Source organism: Plecotus auritus (genome assembly GCF_963455305.1).
Source record: "Plecotus auritus genome assembly, chromosome: 7".
In the NCBI taxonomy this organism is placed as follows: domain Eukaryota; kingdom Metazoa; phylum Chordata; class Mammalia; order Chiroptera; family Vespertilionidae; genus Plecotus; species Plecotus auritus.
The window spans coordinates 36,118,092-36,138,057 of record NC_137774.1 but is presented as its reverse complement, the minus strand read 5'-3'; the positions used below and the strand labels follow the sequence as shown (position 1 = coordinate 36,138,057).

The 19,966-nt window shown below is 44.9% G+C and overlaps 1 protein-coding gene across 1 annotated transcript in view; it reads right to left on the bottom strand.

The window, feature by feature from the left end:
* Positions 1-2,777: 2,777 nt before the first annotated feature.
* Positions 2,778-19,966, bottom strand: part of VPS53 (VPS53 subunit of GARP complex) — a 154,646-nt gene continuing 137,457 nt past the window's right edge. The window contains exons 20-22 of the mRNA XM_080681611.1: positions 9,497-9,634; positions 7,319-7,423; positions 2,778-6,817 (exon numbers count right to left, since the gene is read on the bottom strand). Of these exons, the coding sequence (XP_080537737.1) occupies positions 6,647-6,817; positions 7,319-7,423; positions 9,497-9,634 (414 nt within the window). The 3' untranslated portion in view covers positions 2,778-6,646. The remainder of the gene's footprint in view (positions 6,818-7,318; positions 7,424-9,496; positions 9,635-19,966) is intronic.

Below are 19,966 nucleotides of genomic sequence, written 5' to 3'. Positions count from 1 at the left end.
CAAAAAAACTATTTGCAAATTCTTAGCTGAATTAAATCAAATTTTCTCTATTCTATGCAACCAAAGCAAGACGCAGAAATAAACTGAATGCTGGGGTTGATAATATAGAAATCCATAAACATAGATTTAAAATGCCTTCTACTTACTGAAATAGTTTGTGTTCTCATTGATTTGCTTTGAAAGATATCTGAACTCCTAACATATATTAATCAAATACTTTTATTGGTTTTGTAGAGCCAGAGTTCCACCTGACATTGTATCTCATAAACTGAAAACCACTGGTATAGTGTAAGGAGCATGGAGGATGCAATGAGACCCGGGCTGAATCCTGGCCTAGCCACTTAGCAGCCAGTGGCTTTGGCCATGACACATGTCATCTGCCCTCCAGGCCTCCAGGTTGGTATCTACCAAAGGGAGCCAATCATGCCTACTTAACAGGGATTTTTATCGTATGATAAATCATAATGAATCTAAGAGGCAATAAATATCAGTAACTAGTTGTCTCCCTACCTCACCCTTACCCCCAAGGTGTACAGGTAGCATTAAATGGTCCAGCCCTCTCAGTCCCCCTCATGAGCAAAGATATTATCTGCATGCCAGACAGTAGCTGGCCCTGGGTGGAGCTAAGGCCCAGGGCTAAACCACCTTGACCTTTACCATCAGTGCCCTCCTCTGGCAACAGAGCCAGCCAACACCTGGGATCCTTTAAGAGCAGTGCTAGCCATGCAAAAGGCATGGGGTTGGGGGTATCTCTGAATGTGAGCTTATGTTTTCTTTATACAATATTTGCTGCTTTCTCCATTTGCCTGCTAACGCTCTCCCGTGGCTGCTCCAATAGCCCAATCACAGTTACATGAGTTGGTGAAGAATCCTGTGGAACGCGTCTCTTTAGCAGCTGGTCCACTTCCCTGCTCCGAGGAGCACCCTTCTTCTCCATCAGCACGAAGCAAGCAAGTGGGAGCTTGAGTTTCTTGCCACTTCACCTGGTACCCCTGAAAGTTGCAGCCCGCTTTGCAAATACTTTTCTTGACCCCAGAGGTTGAGGGAGGTTTGTTGAGAAGCTGGTCTTAATTTCTCACTTGTTGGAAAATGACCCAAAACAGGAGGAAGCCGGGCAATTGTGCAAATTCCATCTGCTTATTGAGCAGAAGCTACCAGAGCCCTCAGATTAAGTGATAAACATTCCTGGGGGACAAGGCGCTTAACCGTTTTCATTGTAATATCACTCTAAGGCCCAGCATTCCTGCATCACTAACCCAAAGGGGCCTGGAGAACCAGGCAAGTGCTTGCCAGCTGCTTGCAGGGATTCAGCTCTAAACTTCTCTAAAGGGCAACCGTAAAGTAACCCAAATAGCTGGGGAACCTCAGCTTCCCAGCCTGTCCCAGGATAGGCCTGCTTAGAGTTCTTTGGGCATTGCAGGTTAAAAAAAAAAAAAAGAGTGCAGTCAAGAATTTTGTCCCTGCCAGGAATGGCCACTTGAAGTCTGGTCTGTGGACACCAGACACCGTATCTGAAAGAGTTTTTTGGAAGGGAGCCTGCACAACTCTCCTAATTTGCATTCAGAGGAAACGTGCCACATTTTCCACAACGGGTAGCCCAGCCAACACCACTGGGGGAGAGGAAGCTCTCACAGCGTCCGCAGGTTTATCCCTAAATGCTACGGAAATAACAGCTGCTAGGGCAAGAGGAGCAGAGGATGGAGAGTCTTCAAACTCTCCAGTAAGTGGATATCACAGTCATGACCTAAAAAGGCAAAGACTGGCTATTCCAAGGCTTGCTGTGCATGCAGCCTGCACACAGCAGCAGGGTATGTGGTCACTTGGCCATTTTGTTCAAGCCCGCCGGCCACCCGGCGCTATACCCCAACCACCCAGTCCAGCCAGCGGCTTGTGGTTCAGGCTTGGCCGGTGACAATGGCCACGTCACGTCTTACAGAGCATGTGCACACAACCTGGTCTTGTGTGAGCTTCACAGCTCTGGTGGTTATAATCACCTTCACAGATCTTGAAAACTGAGGCTCAGAGGGTCAAGGACTCGAGCAACATCAAAGTGCCAGAACCAGACCTGGAGACCAGGTGTTCCCTAGGCGTCTCCCATCCCATTTTGTTTCCAATGGACACATTCTTCATATGCCACCGCTTACGCCCGGTGACGTAGGCGAGGAGGAAACGGCGCAGGTAAATCACCTTGCATTGCTCTTCTGTCAGTAGGCGGTTCACCCGGAAGTGTTTCTTTTCCCACCCTATTGAACCCCGGCTCCCCTATTAAAGCGGGGGGGGGGGGGGGGGGCTGCTGAAAATCAAGGATGGAAACTAGGTAATGATCTCGAAGCCAACCTAATGGAAGTGCTGCAAGACTTCCCACGGCTGGAAGACACATCAGACTTCCCCTGAAGTTCAGTGCCCACCGGGTTATGAAGGAGGCGGGATGAACTTACTGCGTGCAGGAGAAATCCCTGGGCAGTCCCATGGAAAAGCGGGCTGTGACTGGGACGGTAGGCGGAGGAGGGAAAGGCAACAGGACAGAAATTCAGAGCGCAAGGTTTCCAAATCAGCAGCCGAGCACTGTATACACTGTTACAGAGGTTCCCACCGCGCGGGACGAGCCGGGACCTCGCCGAGGAGCGCTGTTTCCTGAGGCGTCAGGGAAGGGGCACAGCCTCGCCAGGGAGAAGGGCAGACGCCCAGAGGGGAGCCCCAGGTTCACGGGCTTGCTAATTCTTTCCTATAGTCCATTCTGTTTTCTGTCAACAGTAAGGAAATACATCCTAGCAAATGACATCTAGCAATGCTTTAATTAACTGCAGTATTCCATGCTCCAATATGCACCAAGAAATTACTTCCAGATGGGGAAAACGAAAGCTATTCACACGAAACACCAATCTCTTTATTTTAGGGAAACGGCTACCTCCCACAGGTATAGAACTGTATAGAACTCCGAGGGCCCGGGAGGCTCTGTCCTGATAACCACTAGAGTGAGACTGGGGACGTCTATTTACTGTGGAAAATGCAGCAGGACTCTGCATGCCAGCTTTGCATGTGCCCGTGCTCCAAGGCCTTGAGGATTGAAGTGGCCCGATGCAGTGCTTTTTTAGCGATCTCACTGGGAGCAGACAGGAAGTGTGAAACACTTGCTTTCACCCTCAAGCAAGCTTGTCACTTTGATTTCTCCTCCTAGGGAGGGGGATTGCACTTGCAGCTGTGAGCTTTTGGCATTTTCCCCAAACATTCCATAAACAGGGAACTAATTTTCCTTGCCCGATGGCAGCTCAGGATGAGTCGGTGTAACCTCCCTCGCATCCAAGGCACCGGGCTGCAGCCTCAGACCTGTCGCTCGCCCTGTCCGCCCAGGGAACTGTCACCGTGGTCGCTGGCACTGCTCAGTCCTGTTTGGTTAGGCCAGTGGTCGGCAAACTCATTAGTCAACAGAGCAGCAAACCGTGGCTCGCGAGCCGCAGTTTGCCGACCACTGGGTTAGGCTGAGGAGTCAACCTCGGCACGGGAGAGAAGCACCCTTTTCTGGGTGGCGGGCAGGTCCTAGGACTGGTTCTTTGTTCATCGAGAGAGAGAGAGGAGTGCTGGTAGTTAGCCTCAATGCCACAGCCGAGTTTGGGGGCAAAACCGCCCTGTTGTGGTTTCCTGCGACGACCAAACAGAACTTTCTCTAGCCTGGGCCTCGCTAAGCCAGCTCCAGGAATTCTGTCCATAATAAACACAGCAGCGAACTCTTTATCAATGACCAATTACTAGTATTTATTCTCACCACATACAGTGACTTCAAGGTTTAAGGGGCTATAGAGTCAGAGGAACGAACAATACGTTTAGCTTAATAACAGAGTTGTTAGCTACCGTTTTACCAATGTCAGCTCCCTTATATATGTTATTTGGAAGTGACAGTAATAAATAAACTTTCTTTTGGGGTTGGCTCATCAAAACTGCAAGCATCCCCATCAGGATGGGGACAGCACAGTTTCTGGCATGGTCCCTCCTATCAACACTAGTTTAAATGAAACCTACTGGCTTCAGCTAAGGATCTTCACCATGTCGGCACCAGGGCAATTGCACAGGAATTTCACTTGCCTGGAGAGCCAGGAAAATGACACATTTATGAAAATGTGCCGCAGGAACCGTTCAATAAAGCAAGTGTCTCTCTATTGCAGTGCTTCTTACACCTGGGGCCCCTCCAGAGTTACTCATTGAGAACCTCCCGGCGGCGTCTGTATTTGTAACTCGAGCCCCAGGGATTGGGGTGCATTCCCTCAGCTGAGAAACGTGCTCCGTCCTCACAGGATGCACACGCAGCACTCAGACCCCATCAACGAGACATTTACCACACACTCCTGCCGACATCCAGGGACTCCCTGGAGATTACTGACAGTGTAATAAATCAAGAAAGCAACTTCCCTGGCTGTGACCACCAACCGGCGGAACACAGGGCTTGACATCTCAATGCCATTACGGAGACATCCAGAAAATGACTCCCCATGAACGAACCAACAAGAAGTGTGGGTCTGCAAACACCGAGCGTGACAAGAACCAGGTGCAGCAGCTCCCTGGCTACCCAGGTCGATGACAGACGGCTGAAGTGACTGCTGTGCCCCTTCCTGCACAAGCGGGCAAAGAATGTGACCTCCATTAGTGCCGGCTGTGTAATTTCACCAGGGCGGTGGGGCCCAGCGAGACCCACCACTGAGCTGCAGGGCTCGCCCCATCCCCACCCCACCTGCCTGCACTTTTCCTATCTAGCCATCTTTTCCTAGTGGAACTCAGCGGAGGCCACACCTCTTTCTTCCATCACTTACTTTCTTCTCGGTGTTCTCGAGTCTGAGATGCTCAATGCATGAAGACGCACGAGCAACAACAGCTGGAAGCTGATGAAGAAACGAGGCACAAGCCGAAAGCTGGGCCACAGGCCGCGTCTGGGCAAGAGGCTGATGGAGGGGCAGGGGCAGGTGCAGTGGTTACAATGGGAAGACATAGTCAGGTTCTGGTCACATTTTCAAACCTTGATGTTTCTTACTGGATGGCTGTCACAAGTTTTATGAATTTTTTTTAAGAAATGGACTTCAGAGAGGAAGGGAGAGAGAGAGAGACAGAAACATCAACAATGAGAGAGAATCATTGACTGGCTGCCTCCTGCATGCCCCCCACTGGGGATCAAGCCCGCAACCTGGGCATGTGCCCTGACTGGGAATCGAACCGTGACCTCCTGATTCATAGGTCGAAGCTCAACCAGCGAGCCAAGCCAGCCAGGCAGTTTCATGAATTTTTAGGCAACTTCCTCTCTCCTGAGTGCTATTTGCTATCCCAGTTTTATCCTGGGGCCTGATGTGGGCATTCTCTGCAAGAAGCTCCACCGTCCTCCTTCACTCTCACCCTACCTGCCAACACCTCGTTCAGAATTCCCGAACAAATGCTGAGACTGCGGGTCTCTGAGGCCATGGTCACAGCTGACAGCCTTGGTTTCCAGGGAACCAGGTGAACCTGGGCAACTCCGTTACCCGTCCTCCTGACACGGGGTGACGGGTGGGCTGAAACAGTTCCGTGAGGCGATTCTCGCCTGCAAAGCTGCGCTGGCCCGGAGCCCGTGGAGGGCAGGACGGAAGGGCCGGGTCAGGGTGCGTTCTGGGCCCTGCCAGGTTCTGAGATGGTGTTTAAGGTCAGTGTTCTGCTCCTCGGGACCTGGGTTCTTGCCGTTGGTAGTAAGGTAATACGTCTCTCTGGCCCCGCACATCGCCTCTGCTGTTTTCAGATGATCCTGCGAAGCACTTTGGATTTGAACATGGAGGGGTAGGAAGGGAATTAGGCCTCCTGGGATGCCCCAGAGCTTCATCTAAGGAGCAAGCCTAGGACATTTTTCTAGGAAAAAGGCAACCCCTCCGCTCGAAGTCTGGCACAGAGAGGGAATAAAGCAATGGAGACAATAGCCTCCTGTCAAGCAGTGAGTGCGCCCAGCTTGGCACTCTCTCCCAGTCAGACATGGGTCTGCCCCGCATGTCTGAGAGACACAGGGAAACCTTCTCGGATGCACACAGAGAGCGAATTAGAGATGAGTGAGAAATGAGAATACAGGGAGAACTCGGCCAAGTCGAAAAGTACCAGAAGCAAAGTATGTACCCAAACTGGGAATCACACGGAACAGCAGTCCTGCTTCCATTCCCTTCATAAAGAAAGGCTAGCTTCCTACCCCTGCACCGCCACTTCATTAACCCGGGCCCCAGAGCCACCCTCAGACAGCAGCAGATGGAGGAAGGCGGAGATCCAGGCTTTGTCACCGAAGCTGCCTGGAAGGGCGCACGTGGGGAAGAGGGCCCCTTGCCCAAGGGTGTGGCTGCAGAGGGAGGGAGGCTACGGAGTCGGTGACAACGGACTAGTGAGAACAGCCCAGAAACAACAGTGAAGGGCAGGGCCGCTCACCCAGCCCGCCTCTGCTGCAGGGCCCAGAGGCCACCGAGACTGCCTTCTGCTAACCGGGCCCTGACGGGGCTTCTCCGATTAGGACAGGAAGTAAGACAGGGCTTGGGAGACACACACTAGCAACCCAAATGTCCCAGGAAGTTTCAAGATGGACAACTGAGAGTCAGGCTGAGCACAGGAGAGGTGGGGCTTCCAGGAGCCTGGTGCTGAGGGTCACTGGCTGGCGCTCCTACAGTCTCTTTTTAATTAGTTTCTCCAGTTTGCGGATGCGAGAGGATTCCTGTTCTGGTGTGGGAGCCAGCAGGGACAGTGAGCTGGAGGCTTCGGGCCCTGCGGGCGGGGTGGGGAGCCTCTGGCGGAAGAGTTCCAGCATGCTGCTCTGCTCGCTCCTCTTCAGCCCCTGAGGTTGAAAGAGAAAGGAGGACCATGTGAGGTCGGGTCCAGGAAGGCCCCTGAGGGGCAAGTGCAGCATCTGGGATGCTCTTAGCCAAGGGCTGAGAACTCCAATTACTGTACTGGGGGCTGAGGATTTACACTTTCTTCCTGGGGAGTTACCAGTCCTGGGCAGTAGCAGAGAGAGAAGCAGGGGAAGAAAACAGGTACTAGGGTAGGAGAAAGAAGAGGCTGAGAGGGAAGAAAGGACAGGTAAACAGGGAGGGGAGGTAATACTCCCCTTCAGTCCATTCCTTCCACTGAGCAGTGGTCCTCGATGGGCGTGGAGGCAATCAGGAAGGTTGCATGCCGGGATCCCTCTCCTTAAAAGGCTTCTTGGTGTGTGGTTTGCAGCATGGGGCCAGGTGCGGGCATTCTGAGAACTCCCAGGGTGCACATCTCACCCCCAGTTAAGAACCACGGGTGTGAGAAGGCTGTGCATGTGGATAAAGCACGACCCTGAACTAACCTTCATGTCCAGTATCTTCTGGAAGGTTTCTGTGCTGCAGTCTGTAAGGAGTTTGATGTAGTTGTCAACAAACACCACTGAGGGTTCATGAGGGGCCATCACCACCTACGAAGGAGAGAGACAAGAGCAGGCTCAGGGAAAGCTCAGGCCGGAGGGCAAGTCTCACTTGCAAGCCAACCATAAAGTGGACTCGGCAAGATATCCTTACAGCAGCAGCAGCCTCAATGCAGAAACGTCCTGATGGCCTATTTCATCTCAACATGTTAGAGCAATGTTCCCTAAAGGTGCTCAATCATAAACACCTAGACTGCTCTTTTTTAAAAAATATATATATATTTTGTTAATTGATTTCAGAGAGGAAGGGAGAGGGAGAGAGAGAGAGAGAGAAACATCTATGATGAGAGAGAATCATTGATCAGCTGCCTCCTGCATGCCCCCTACTGGGAATCGAGCCTACAACCAGGGCACATGCTCTTGACTGGAATCCAACCCGGGACCCTTGAGTCTGCAGGCCGACGCTCTATTCACTGAGCCAAACCAGCTAGGGCTAGACAGCTTTTTAAGTGCAGATCCCTAAGCCCCTCCTCTGAAGATTCTGAGGGCCGGGGTGAGGTCCCAGATGATGTTTTTAAATGTCGGGACCATCTGGGAAACACTGTTAGAGGATCTCCTATTTGAGACATTTTGTGGTTTTGTGGTACCTGCTCCTTGTGTCTTGACATATCACTGTTCCCGAGGACTGGAAACAAAAGGCACTGGCTTAAGTAGATTTTCTCAAAAACAAAAACCACAAAGCTGCCTCACTCTTTTCAGGACTTAAATCTGGAACTTCATTTAACTACATCCGAGTAACATACAAGCCGAAGGGAAGTAATGGCATCCCAGCCCTCGCATTCATTTCCACTTGGTTTTGAAACGCGGTGTCTGGCTCTCTTCCTCCAGCAGACCGGCTTTGTTTTGAATTCCTGAGCACGGAACTCCGAGTGGCAAGGAGCAGTTCACTCAGAAATTCTCTGCAGAAATGTCTAAATGTCATTCCTCCGTTTCAAAGCACAAAATTCATGAAGCAAAGATAAAGTCACATTTTTTTAATAAACATGAAACTTGAATGACTTTCTTTTTTAGCCATTAAAATATACTCAAGATTGTTTTTCTGTCAGGGAATAAAATCAGGATTGTTTCAGCATGTGTTCGCTCTCACGCTAACCTGGGGAAACTGGTGTTCATTATTTTATAAATATTTGTACCTAAGGTACAAATTCACTAAGGGTGATATTTTATTATACTTAGGAAACATGGAGAAAATATATGTTATTTGCAAAAAGCTAAAAAAATAAAAAGGAGAAAGAAATCCTCTGCAGATAATTTGCAAGCTTTGCTCTGCCCCCTGGGAGCAAACCAGCTGCAGGAGACTGATGATCAGGCTGCCTCCCATTTCCTCGGGCCAGAAGCTCCAGGTCCGTGCAGGACCCTCTCCTGGTCACCTCCACTGTCTCTGGTCCCACTGCTACTTTTCCTCCCGCTATCATCACAGTCATTCTGTTTGGGAGACAGACCTGGAGAGCCTGCAGGCCCTGGAATTTTAGGAGCATTCCCTGATAGTTCCGTTTGTTTTGTAGTTTTCTTCCCTCTCTTCTCAACAGGTACAGGTGAAAATCTGATGCAGATGCTTAAGGCTTCAACCATTCGCAACATCACCTCACATATAATATTTTGTTAAATGGGGCTTTAGAAAACCCATTCGCTGATTAGTCAGTTACTGAAACATCTGTTTGGAGTTCTTGTAAAGTTGCAGAGTTTGGAAACCAAAAGGCTTATGTGAAAGGGAGTAACTGAGAGTTGGGCTGGAAATTCCTGCTGAGCAGCAAAGAGACCCCTGACTTAGACACTGATTCTCACAGACACCCCACCTAACTTCCAATCTTGGCCAAATCTTACTACAAGGGAATCCCATTACAATGAAGAATTCATTTGTCAGGAAGATTTACTGACCCCCAAGGAACTGTCCACTGATTTTCAACAATGTCTGATGAGGCCAAATCCCAGGCCCGCCAAAGAATGTGGACAACCCTTTGGGGCTGGCGGGGATAGGCGCTGATCTATGCTTTCAAAACTAGTACTCCTTGGAATAAGCAATCAGGCAACCAGCCCTCTTTGACAAGGAAACACAGGCCCTACCTTGAGGATCATCTCCGCCCGGGTCATGCCTTTCACAACAATCTTAGTGTAACTGGCAGGTGCTTTCCTCACCACCTGGGAGCCAATGGAAGGTAGATCGAGCAGGACCATCTTCAGGGAATGGGTGTCCAGCAGCAGCTGAGGGAGCAAAGCAGAATATTACTAGTCACTTCCTATGGACAACCACATCCTGTGTACCCATGCTGATTAATAACATTTTCCTGATTTTAAATGTAATACATCCTCACTGGAGAAAATTTGGAAAATAAACGAATATAAAAGGAAACACGTTAGTTATAATTCCTATTACCCAGGAAAAAAATAACAAGAAGCCACAGTAACAATGTGGTATAATTCCTACCAGTCTGTATGTATGTATAAAAAAACTAAAATTATACTGTACATAGTTTTATGATCTGTTTTTTTCCACTCAGTATATGAAGTTTTTGAATTCTATTTTCCCATCTAACAGTCTTTAAATATCATGATTTGTAATGGTTATAGAGTACTCTGTGTGTAACTTTAACATATTTAACCATTCCCCTGTAATTTGTTTCTAGATTTTTATTATAAATAATGAATGCTGTGCTGAATAGCTTTTTACATAAAATTCCAGGTCTATCAATAGCATTTCCTTAGGAGAGAGTCTTTGGGACAGATCAAAGGATAAGAACATTTTTGAGGTTCTTGATACATATCTTGAACTGCTTTCCCAATGGAATGTACCTGTTTACATCTGCCAGTGGTGCAGACTCACCCTCCCTGGCACAGAAAACTCATAAAAATCTTGCTTATTCAACTGGCAAAAATGGTACTCAGTATTGCTGTATTTTGAATTTCTCTGAACGCTAGTGAGGATGTAAGAGATTAAGCCAAATTTAAACATTGGTCTCTTAGAACAATCTGCCCTTTTTTATTGTTGTTCTCCTCAATGCTAATTGTTTGAAAGGAGGTCAACTTTCCTGACTGCCCACCTACTGCCAGGAAAGATGCTAGGAATGTTTTACCTAATTTAGTCTTTAGAAGACCCTGGCCTGTAGGTATTTACTCTTCCCATTTTATAGGTAAGAAAACCAAAGGCCCAGAGGTTAGATAATTTGCTAAAAGTATCTCGCAGGATGGGTGGGGTCAGATGCCAGGTGGGCAGGCTACAGCTCCCGCCCCAGCTGCCTAGGTTAGGTGCCTCAGGGCAGCATTGGCTTTGACCTCGTACTGTTTCCTGCTGATGGCAGGTATACTGCTCACCTGCTGCTGCTCTTGGCAACCGGGGGCACTGAAATGGCTGAAGCCTAATACACTCTGGCCTGTTTAGACAGTCTAGAAGAATGGAATTGCATGCCCCCCAACCAGACAAAGGGAGCAGTGGGGTGACAGTCCCATCACCACCACCACAACTCTGACGGTCAATCTTATGTTCAGGACAAGGCTTGCTCTATGTGCACTGTCAGCTCCTCTAGGAAAGCCTGGCATAATAATATCAAGCAGGGATGAAAGGGACCCCTGGCCGCAAGACACTCACATGTGCTCATTCTCCCTGCATTTTCTTACAGACATGAGAACTAATGACTAAAGGTAGACACTATGAATGGTCATGGTGATTATAACTTTGAGAACAGTATAAAATTTGGAGAACATATTAACGTTTTACTTGGAATAACTTAAATGGAAATATTACTCTCAAAATATGGTGATGTATTGACAAACTGATTCTAAAGTTTATATGGAGATACAATATTGAAGAAGAACAAAGTTGGAGAACTGGTATTACCCTGACTTCAAGACTTATTATAAAGGTACAGTAATTAAGACAGTATGGTATTGGTGAAAGAACAGACAAACAGATCAAGAGAGCAGAACAGAGAGCCCAGAAATAGACCCACGCTAATGTAGTCAGCTAATCTTTCACGAAGGAGCAAGGCGATACAATGGAGCACACAGTCTTCTCAGCAAATGCTCCTGGAACAACTGGACAACTACATGCAAAAAAGAAAAAAAAAATCTTACACCCTTCACAAAAACTAATTCAAAATGGATCACAGAGGAGAAAACCTAGATGACCTTGGGTATGGTGATGACTTCTTAGATATGCCCTCAAAGCCAAGAACCATGAAAGAAATAATTGATAGGCTGGACTTCACTAAAATGAAAAATTTATGCGAAGATCTGTACACATGTAATACCTTAATCAATCAAAAAAAGGAATGGAAAAAAAAAAAAGAAAAAAATTTATGCTCTGCAAAAGACACTGTCGAGGGAATGAGAAGTCAAGCTACAGACTGGGAAAACATCTGCAAAAGGCACATCTGATAAAGGACGGTTATTCAGCGATCCTGCTCCGAGGCAGAGACCCAAAGAGCTGAAAACTTATGTCCACACAAAATCTGCACACAGAGGTTTTTAACAGCTTTATTCGTAATTGCCAGAACCAAGATGTCCTTCAGTAGCTGAATGGATAAATTGTGGTACATCCAGAAAACAGAATATTATTCTGCTCTTTAAAAAAAAGGAGCTATGAAGTCATGAAAAGACATGGAGGAATCTCAAATGCATGTTGCTACGTGAAAGAAGACAATCTGAAAAGGCTACAGACTGTATGATTCCAACTATGACACCTGGAAAAGGCAAAACTATGGAGACAGTGAAAAGACCAGTGGTCGCCAGGAGTTGGGGATGGTGGGTAAGACAAACAGGAGGAGCACAGAGGATTTTTAGAGCAGTGAAGCTACTCGTATGATGCTGTAACTAACGGTGGATACATCATTATCCATCTGTCCAAACTCACAGAATGTACAACACCAAGGGTGAACCCTAATGTCAACTACAGACTTTGAGTTAATAACGATGTATCAAGGTAGGCTCATCAATTGCAACAAATGCACCACTCGGTTGATAATGGAAGAGGCTATGTGGGGGCAGAGGGTATATGGGAACTCTGTACCTGCCACTCAATTTAGCTGTGAACCTTAAACTTCTGTAAAAAAAAAAAAATCTATTTTAAAAAATGGTGAGGAAGATACACTAAGGAAAAGTAATTTCACGTAGTAATGTGGCCAATGGCCTAAACTCTGTACGTCATTCAACTGCAGACCAGGAAAGTGCTAGGGCATTTGGATTTTTCTTTCCAGATATGGAAATTCTTACTTTCCTAGTATTTGCTTTTTGAAAAGGCCTTAGGCCCACAGAGAAAGGTACCTAAGCATGCAGAGGAGAGATGAGTTGTAGGCTGCCCAAGGCCCATACAAAGAGCTCAACATTAGAACACTTCCCAGAGCCACTCTCTTCCTCAGAGGTAACCCTGTACATGCCTCTAAAGAATGAGTAAGCCTGGCCAGCATGGTTCAGGGATTGAGGGTCAATCTATGAATCAGGTCATGGTTCGATTCCCAGTCAGGGCACAGGGCCAGGTTGCAGGCTCAATCCCCAGTGTGGGGTATGCAGGAGGCAGATGATCAATGATTCTCTTTCATCATTGATGTTTCTCTCTCTCTTCCTCTCTGAAATAAATAAAAATATACTTAAAAAAATAAAAAAAAGAAAAGAATGAATAAGCTAAATTCCAGGTAGATCAAGCACCTAGATATAAAAAGACAAACTTTAAGAAGAAAATAGAGATTATTTTTATTACTATGGGTAGAGAAGAATGTGAAACACAGGAAAGACAGAAAAATCTACTTAAAATAAGTCTGTATCAAAATATACATAAAGTAAAAGCAGAAACTGGGAGACAGTATCTGCAATACTGGCAAAGAAATAATATTCAAGACACACACAGATTTTAGCAAACCCATAAAATATCAGCAAACCCAAAAGCAACAGTAACAACAATAGTGGGACAAAGATCTGAATAGGCAATTCACAAAAGCAGAAACTCAGGTGTTCACAAGGCATGTGAAATAATAGTTAACCTTATCAATAATCCAATAAGTACAAATTAAAACCACAATTGTATACCATTTCATACTCATCAGATAGGCAAAAGTAAAAAGGTTGATAATACCAAGTGTTGGCATGGACATAATATAAGAAAATTCATACTACAGTGAGAGTATAAATTAATTAAAGCACTTAGGATAAAATCCAGTAATACACACACACACACACACACACACAATTTGAAGTTGTGCATAACCCTCCACATAGCATTCCAATCCTTTAGAGAAATTCTTACCCATGTTAAAAAATGTTTCCTGCATCCACTGTTTGTAAAAGCAAAAGACTGGAAATAACCTAAATAACCATCAACTATAGAATGGATAAACAAATGGTGGCACATTCAAGAACTGGAATATGATACTGGAGTTAAAATGAGTGAACTCAAACAACATATATCAATATGGATAAAACTCAAAAAACATTATGTTGGGCAAAACAAAGCAAGTGGGGAAATGATATACAAAGTACCATTTTTATAAAGTTCAAATATATGTAAAACAAAATTAAATATCATTTGTGAATATATATGTAACATATCAAAACACATATGGGAATGATCAAAATCAGAAGAGTATTACCTCTGGGTATGGAGGGAGGGGAATAGCAGGATAGGGTCCCCAGGGGGCTTCAGCAATAACTGTAGTAACTTACTTTATATAAAACAAATCTAGAGCAAATGTGGGAGCATATTAAGATTTGACTGAGTGGTGAGCTGGTATGCTTGACATATTCTATACTTTTGTTAACTGGAAATATTTCTTTTGTTGATAGGGAAGAAAAATCAATGATTATATTTAAAAACATAATGGGAAACTTTCTATTTTTTCTATACTTTCTGCTTCTCAGAGATATAATATATGCACAAAAAATTATATAGACTTATGACAGAAAGAGTTTTGAATGAACCAGACATAATTTTCTACTGTCTCCCATACCTTGAGATATGACATTTTCAATCCCTGGCCAACCAATAAAATTCTGTCCACACCAGACAGCTGAAGAAAACCTTGGTCCTAGGTTTTACATAAAGCAATGCAGCGAGAAAAGGCAGGACCTAATATGACAGCCTAGTTGTCTGTGGGAAGTGAAAGACCCCATTTATCTTGAAAATCTGCTTATTGTTACATTTGAAAATAGCTAATAGTTCATCTCTTAGGCATGAGGCACTGGTCAAGAGGGGGCCATTGGCCAAATATGTTGGAGTCTGAGAATTTTGGGGGTAGTGGCTCATGTTGTTAAAGGGATACTGGGGTACAGGGCTGGCCAGGGCTATGCTTGGGAAAGGTCATCATTACCCAGCAATGGAAAGCTTAGAGGGGTTTACTTCCTAATGCGCCGCCTAATCTTGGGGGGACACTATAACTATTGGTAGTGATGAAAAGCTTGAGTAGATAAGATGAAGGCATACTCCTAGAAGCTAAAGAACCATATGTGTTGCAAAGTTGTTTAATGAGGAGGCCCAGAACAGACAGTGCAAGATGTGACAAATGGATGGATCAAGTTTTGAGGTAAAACTTACATACATTGAGTTGCACAATTCTTTTTTTTTTTTTAAGAGTTTTTTTAAAGAAGTGCCTTTAATGAAAAAGGTAAAAATACAATACTGCAACCCTTGAAATATGAATTGTATGTTCAGCAAGTCTTAAGAGATTCCCAAGGTAAAATAATCCTGTGTTTACTATATGTGTATTTTATTTACCCCACAATTTTTTTCCTTCCTTTTTCCACCCCCTCGTCCCCCAACCTGTTCTCTTCCTCAGTCTCTGCTGGGCGCTCGAGGAACCAGCTGGACCAACCAGAAAAAGAACAGGGCGGGAAGGTGGCGGCAGTGACCAGCGACCACATGTCCATGCTCATGCTTTAACGGCGGCTGCTTCCTTACCCCACAATTCTTTTTTTTTTAATTATTGTTTAAAGTATTACAAATAGTAGTACATATGTCTCCTTTTTTTCCCCATTCACCTTCCCCTGGCCTCCCCTACCCCCCCCCCCCCGTCATATGCTCTCACCGCCCCCCTCAGTGTCTTGCGTCCATTGGTTATGCTTATATGCATGCATACAAGTCCTTTGATTGATCTCTTACCCGTCCCCACCCCCTCAACCCTCCCCAGCCTTCCCGCTGTAATTTGACAGTCTGTTCAATGCTTCTCTGCCTCTGTATCTATCTTTTTGTTCAACAGGTTATAATGTTCTTTATTATCCATAAATGAGTGAGATCATGTGGTATTTTTCTTTAACTGGCTAATTTCACTTAGCATAATGCTCTCCAGTTCCATCCACGCTGCTGCAAATGGTAAGTATTCCTTCTTTTTTATAGCAGCATAGTATTCCATTGTGTAGATGTACCATCATTTTCTAATCCACTCATCTGCTGATGGGCATTTAGGCTGTTTCCAAATCTTAGCTATTGTAAATTGTGCTGCTGTGTACATAGGGATGCATAGATCCTTCTGACTGGTATTTCTGTTTTCTTAGGATATATTCCTAGAAGTGGTATTACTGGGTCAAATGGCAGTTTCATTTTTAAATTTTTGAGGAAATGCCATACTGTTCTCCACAGTGGCTGTACCAGTCTGCATTCCCACCAGCAGTGCACGAGGGTTCCTTTTTCTCCACATCCTCGCCAGCACTTGTCGTGTGTTGATTTGTTGATGATAGCCATTCTGACAGGTGTGAGGTGGTACCTCATTGTTGTTTTGATTTGTATCTCTCGGATGATTAGTGACTTCGAGCATATTTTCATGTGTCTCTTGGCTTTCTGAATGTCCTCTTTCTAAAAGTGTCTATTTAGGTCCTTTGCCCATTTTTTGACTGGATCGTTTATCTTCCTTTTGTTAAGTTGTATGAGTTCCCTGTAAGTGTTGGAGATTAAACCCTTATTGGGAGATAACATTGGCAAATATGTTCTCCCATGCAGTGGGCTTTCTTGTTGTTTTGTTGATGGTTTCTTTTGCTGTGCAGAAGCTTTTTATTTTGATGTAGTCCCATTTGTTTATTTTCTCCTTAGTCTCTCTTGCCGTAGGATCTGTGTCTATAAAGATATTGCTACGACATATGTCTGCAGTTTTGCTGCCTATGGAGTCTTGTAGGATTTTTATGGCTTCCCATCTTACATTCAAGTCCTTTAGCCATTTTGAGTTTGTTTTTGTGTATGATGTAAGTTGGTGGTCTAGTTTCATTTTTTTGCATGTATCTGACCAAATTTCCCAGCACCATTTATTAAAGAGACTGTTTTGACTCCATTGTATGCTCTTGCCTCCTTTGTCAAATATTGAGTATAATGGCTTGGGTCAAATTCTGGGTTCTCTATTCTGTTCCATTGGTCTGCATGTCTGTTCTTGTGCCAGTACCAGGCAGTTTTGAGAACCGTGGCTTTGTAATATAGCTTGATATCTGGTATTGTGATCCCTCCAACTTTATTCTTCTTTCTCAGGATAGCTGTGGCTATTTGGGGTCTTTTTTTTATTCCCGATGAATTTTTGTGGAGAGTTTGTTCGAGATCTTTGAAATATGCCATTGGTATTTTAATAGGTATTGCACTGAATCTATAGATTGCTTTAGGTAGTATGGACATTTTAATGATGTTGATTCTACCAATCCATGAACATGACGCCACAATTCTTAATCTTACAATCTTGACAATTGAATTTATCCATGTAATCCATACCCTTTCCTAAGATTTTTGTATTTTACCATTTATCAGATTTAACAATTTCCTTGTGTCTCTAGTTTAAGATTTTAAAAATCTGCCATGTATATGGGAATTAAATTTTATGAATCCATGTTTTGTTTGTTTTTTAAAAGAGTGCTTAAAAACACTCTGTCACCTGGAGGAGATTTACTGAGAAGAACTGAACCTGAGAATAGCCATTTGTACTTTCTCATTTTTCCAACTGCCATGTGTATACAATCACCTGATTCTCCTTTCTCTTTCCTTGGTGCTTGGGCTTTTAAAAAAAAAACCCTAAAATTTTCTCTAAACGTATTTTTTACAAATGGTTTTGAATTACATGAATTTAAAAGTGAGTATGATCAAAATGGAATATTATTCAGCCATAAAAAGAAAATTCTGAAACATATTACAACATGGATAAACCCTGATGACATGCTAAGTGAAATAAACCAGATACCATAGGACAGACATTATATGATTCTACTTATATGAGGTTCCTAGAGTAGTCATAGTCATAAAGACAGAAAGCAGAATGGTGTTTGCAAGGAGGTGGGGGAGGACAGAATGGGGAGTCAGTGTTTAATGGGAATGGAGTTGCAGTTTGAGAAGATAAAAAAGGTCTGGAAGTGGGGATGGTAAAACAACAATGTGAACAACAATGGTACTTAATACTACCAAGATGTATACTTAGAAATGGTTAAAATGATAAATTATATGTTTTACCACAATAAAAAGTCAATATAAGATATAAAGAAAGGAAAATGAGATAACTTCACAGGCATGAATAATGTTGCTTTAAATATTTTAGACTCCATCTTATGACAGACTAGGACGGGCGTATGAGAGTATCTGGTTCAGTGCTCTTATTTGAACACAAAGAACCTGAGCTCAAAGCAGAGAAGCAACTGCTTTGATCAAAGGGACCATTAACAGCAGAGGGAGCGCTGGACCCCAAGTCTCAGGGTTCTGGTCCCTACACAATACAGTGCTGCTTCCTCTATGGTAAGTTTTGTGAATGGATTCCATTTCTGCTGTGCACTCATAGATACCATGGCCATAAGACTAATTAATGACCCTGAGAATCCCACAAGATTCTCTGAAAATCACAACTAGCAAGAAGCATCACAAATACCAGTATGGTTCAGTTCTACATGCCCTTGCAATTGCTCAAGAGGGCTCTAGGGCCCCAGATAAAGAATTCACTTTATACAGTAATCAGGGAGAGAAGAAAGAGAAGGGAAGGGTCTCCATCCCTATTTTCAGCACAAGTATTAAAGTAGAATCTACATTTAGGATCTAGTACGTGTGGGGAAGCAGAGGCAGCTGAGACTAGGCTAAACCTTAGCTTTGCATGTCACAGCTTTTATTAAAGCTTGGATTCCAGCCACTACGAGACCTGAGGCAGAATGTTTCAGCCTTTGAACATCTCTTTGTTAACTTCTTGATTCCTATGGTTGTGCTGCCTGAGTGATCAGACCTCCGGCTACACGGCTGCTTGGATTTTTAAGCCCAGACATTCAGGGCCAGCATGGACCCAGCTAAACCTGAACTTTCCACGGGACTCCTCCGAGGACCACGCTGCCCTTCCGTTTCCACCCTGGCCCTCCCCCAGGCTGGGCTTGGTGAGGTCCATGCTCCTTACCACCCACTCATATTTGTCTGAGAAAGTAAAACTCCACTTTCACAGATGGTTTTCTCATTCATATCTCAAAGCACGAGTCAAGACTGGCTAAATTGATATTTTTCTAAGATACGAGCTTTGAATCTGAGCTGATTATTTTAACATACCTTTTAAAGAAGAGAAAGTTTGGGGAAAATAGATACGATATTGGATTTATGTGATGATATGAAAATACCATGGTTATCAGACACTAAATCAGCTAGCAAGGCCTAGGCGAAGCTGCACTCTCTGGAAACATGTTCCCAACGAGTCAAATGGGTCCCAGTGGCTTCATCATGTCTGGAGACAGAAACCCAGTAACTGAGAATGCTAAAGCTTCTTCCAGATACACCAACCTAATCGCTCAGCATCCTCTCTGATTACACACAACAGTGAGGTGAGCAGAATCAATTCCCAGTAAACATGAGCTAATGAAACATGTGCTAATGAGACAACATGTTGGGCCATTAGGCTGCTGTTTCTAATGGAGAGAATTAGTTCTATGCTTATGACGTGCAAGAGTCACTGAAACGCTACAGTCAGTGTTGGAATCTACGCAGCCTTCTAGGACATTTTTCTGAGACAATACAGGGTGGGGCAAATGTAGGTTTATAGTTGTGAGTACATAAAACAGTTTATTCTTGTGTTATTATTTATTAACTAGAGGCCTGGTGCATGAACTTCGTGCACGGGGGGTGTGTCCCTCAGCCCAGCCTGCACCCTCTCTAATATGGGACATCCCTCTCACAATCCAGGACTGCTGGCTCCCAACTGCTTGCCTGCCTGCCTTCCTGATTGCCCCTAACCCAGTGGTCCACAAACTGCAGCTCACGAGCCACATGCGGCTCTTTGGCCCCTTGAGTGTGGCTCTTCCACAAAATACCACGGCCTGGGCAAGTCTATTTTGAAGAAGTGGCGTTAGAAGAAGTTTAAGTTTAAAAAATTTGGCTCTCAAAAGAAATTTCAATCATTGTATTGTTGATATTTGGCTCTGTTACTAATGAGTTTGCCGACCACTGCCCTAACCGCTTCTGCCTGCCCACCTGATCACCCCCTAACCACTCCCTGACAGCCTGATTGATGCCTAACTGCTCCCCTGCCAGCCTGGTCACCCCTAACTGCCCTTCCCTGCAGGCTCGGTCGCCCCCAACTTCCCTCCTCTGCCAGCCTGGTCACCCCTAACTGCCCTCCCCTGCAGGCTTGA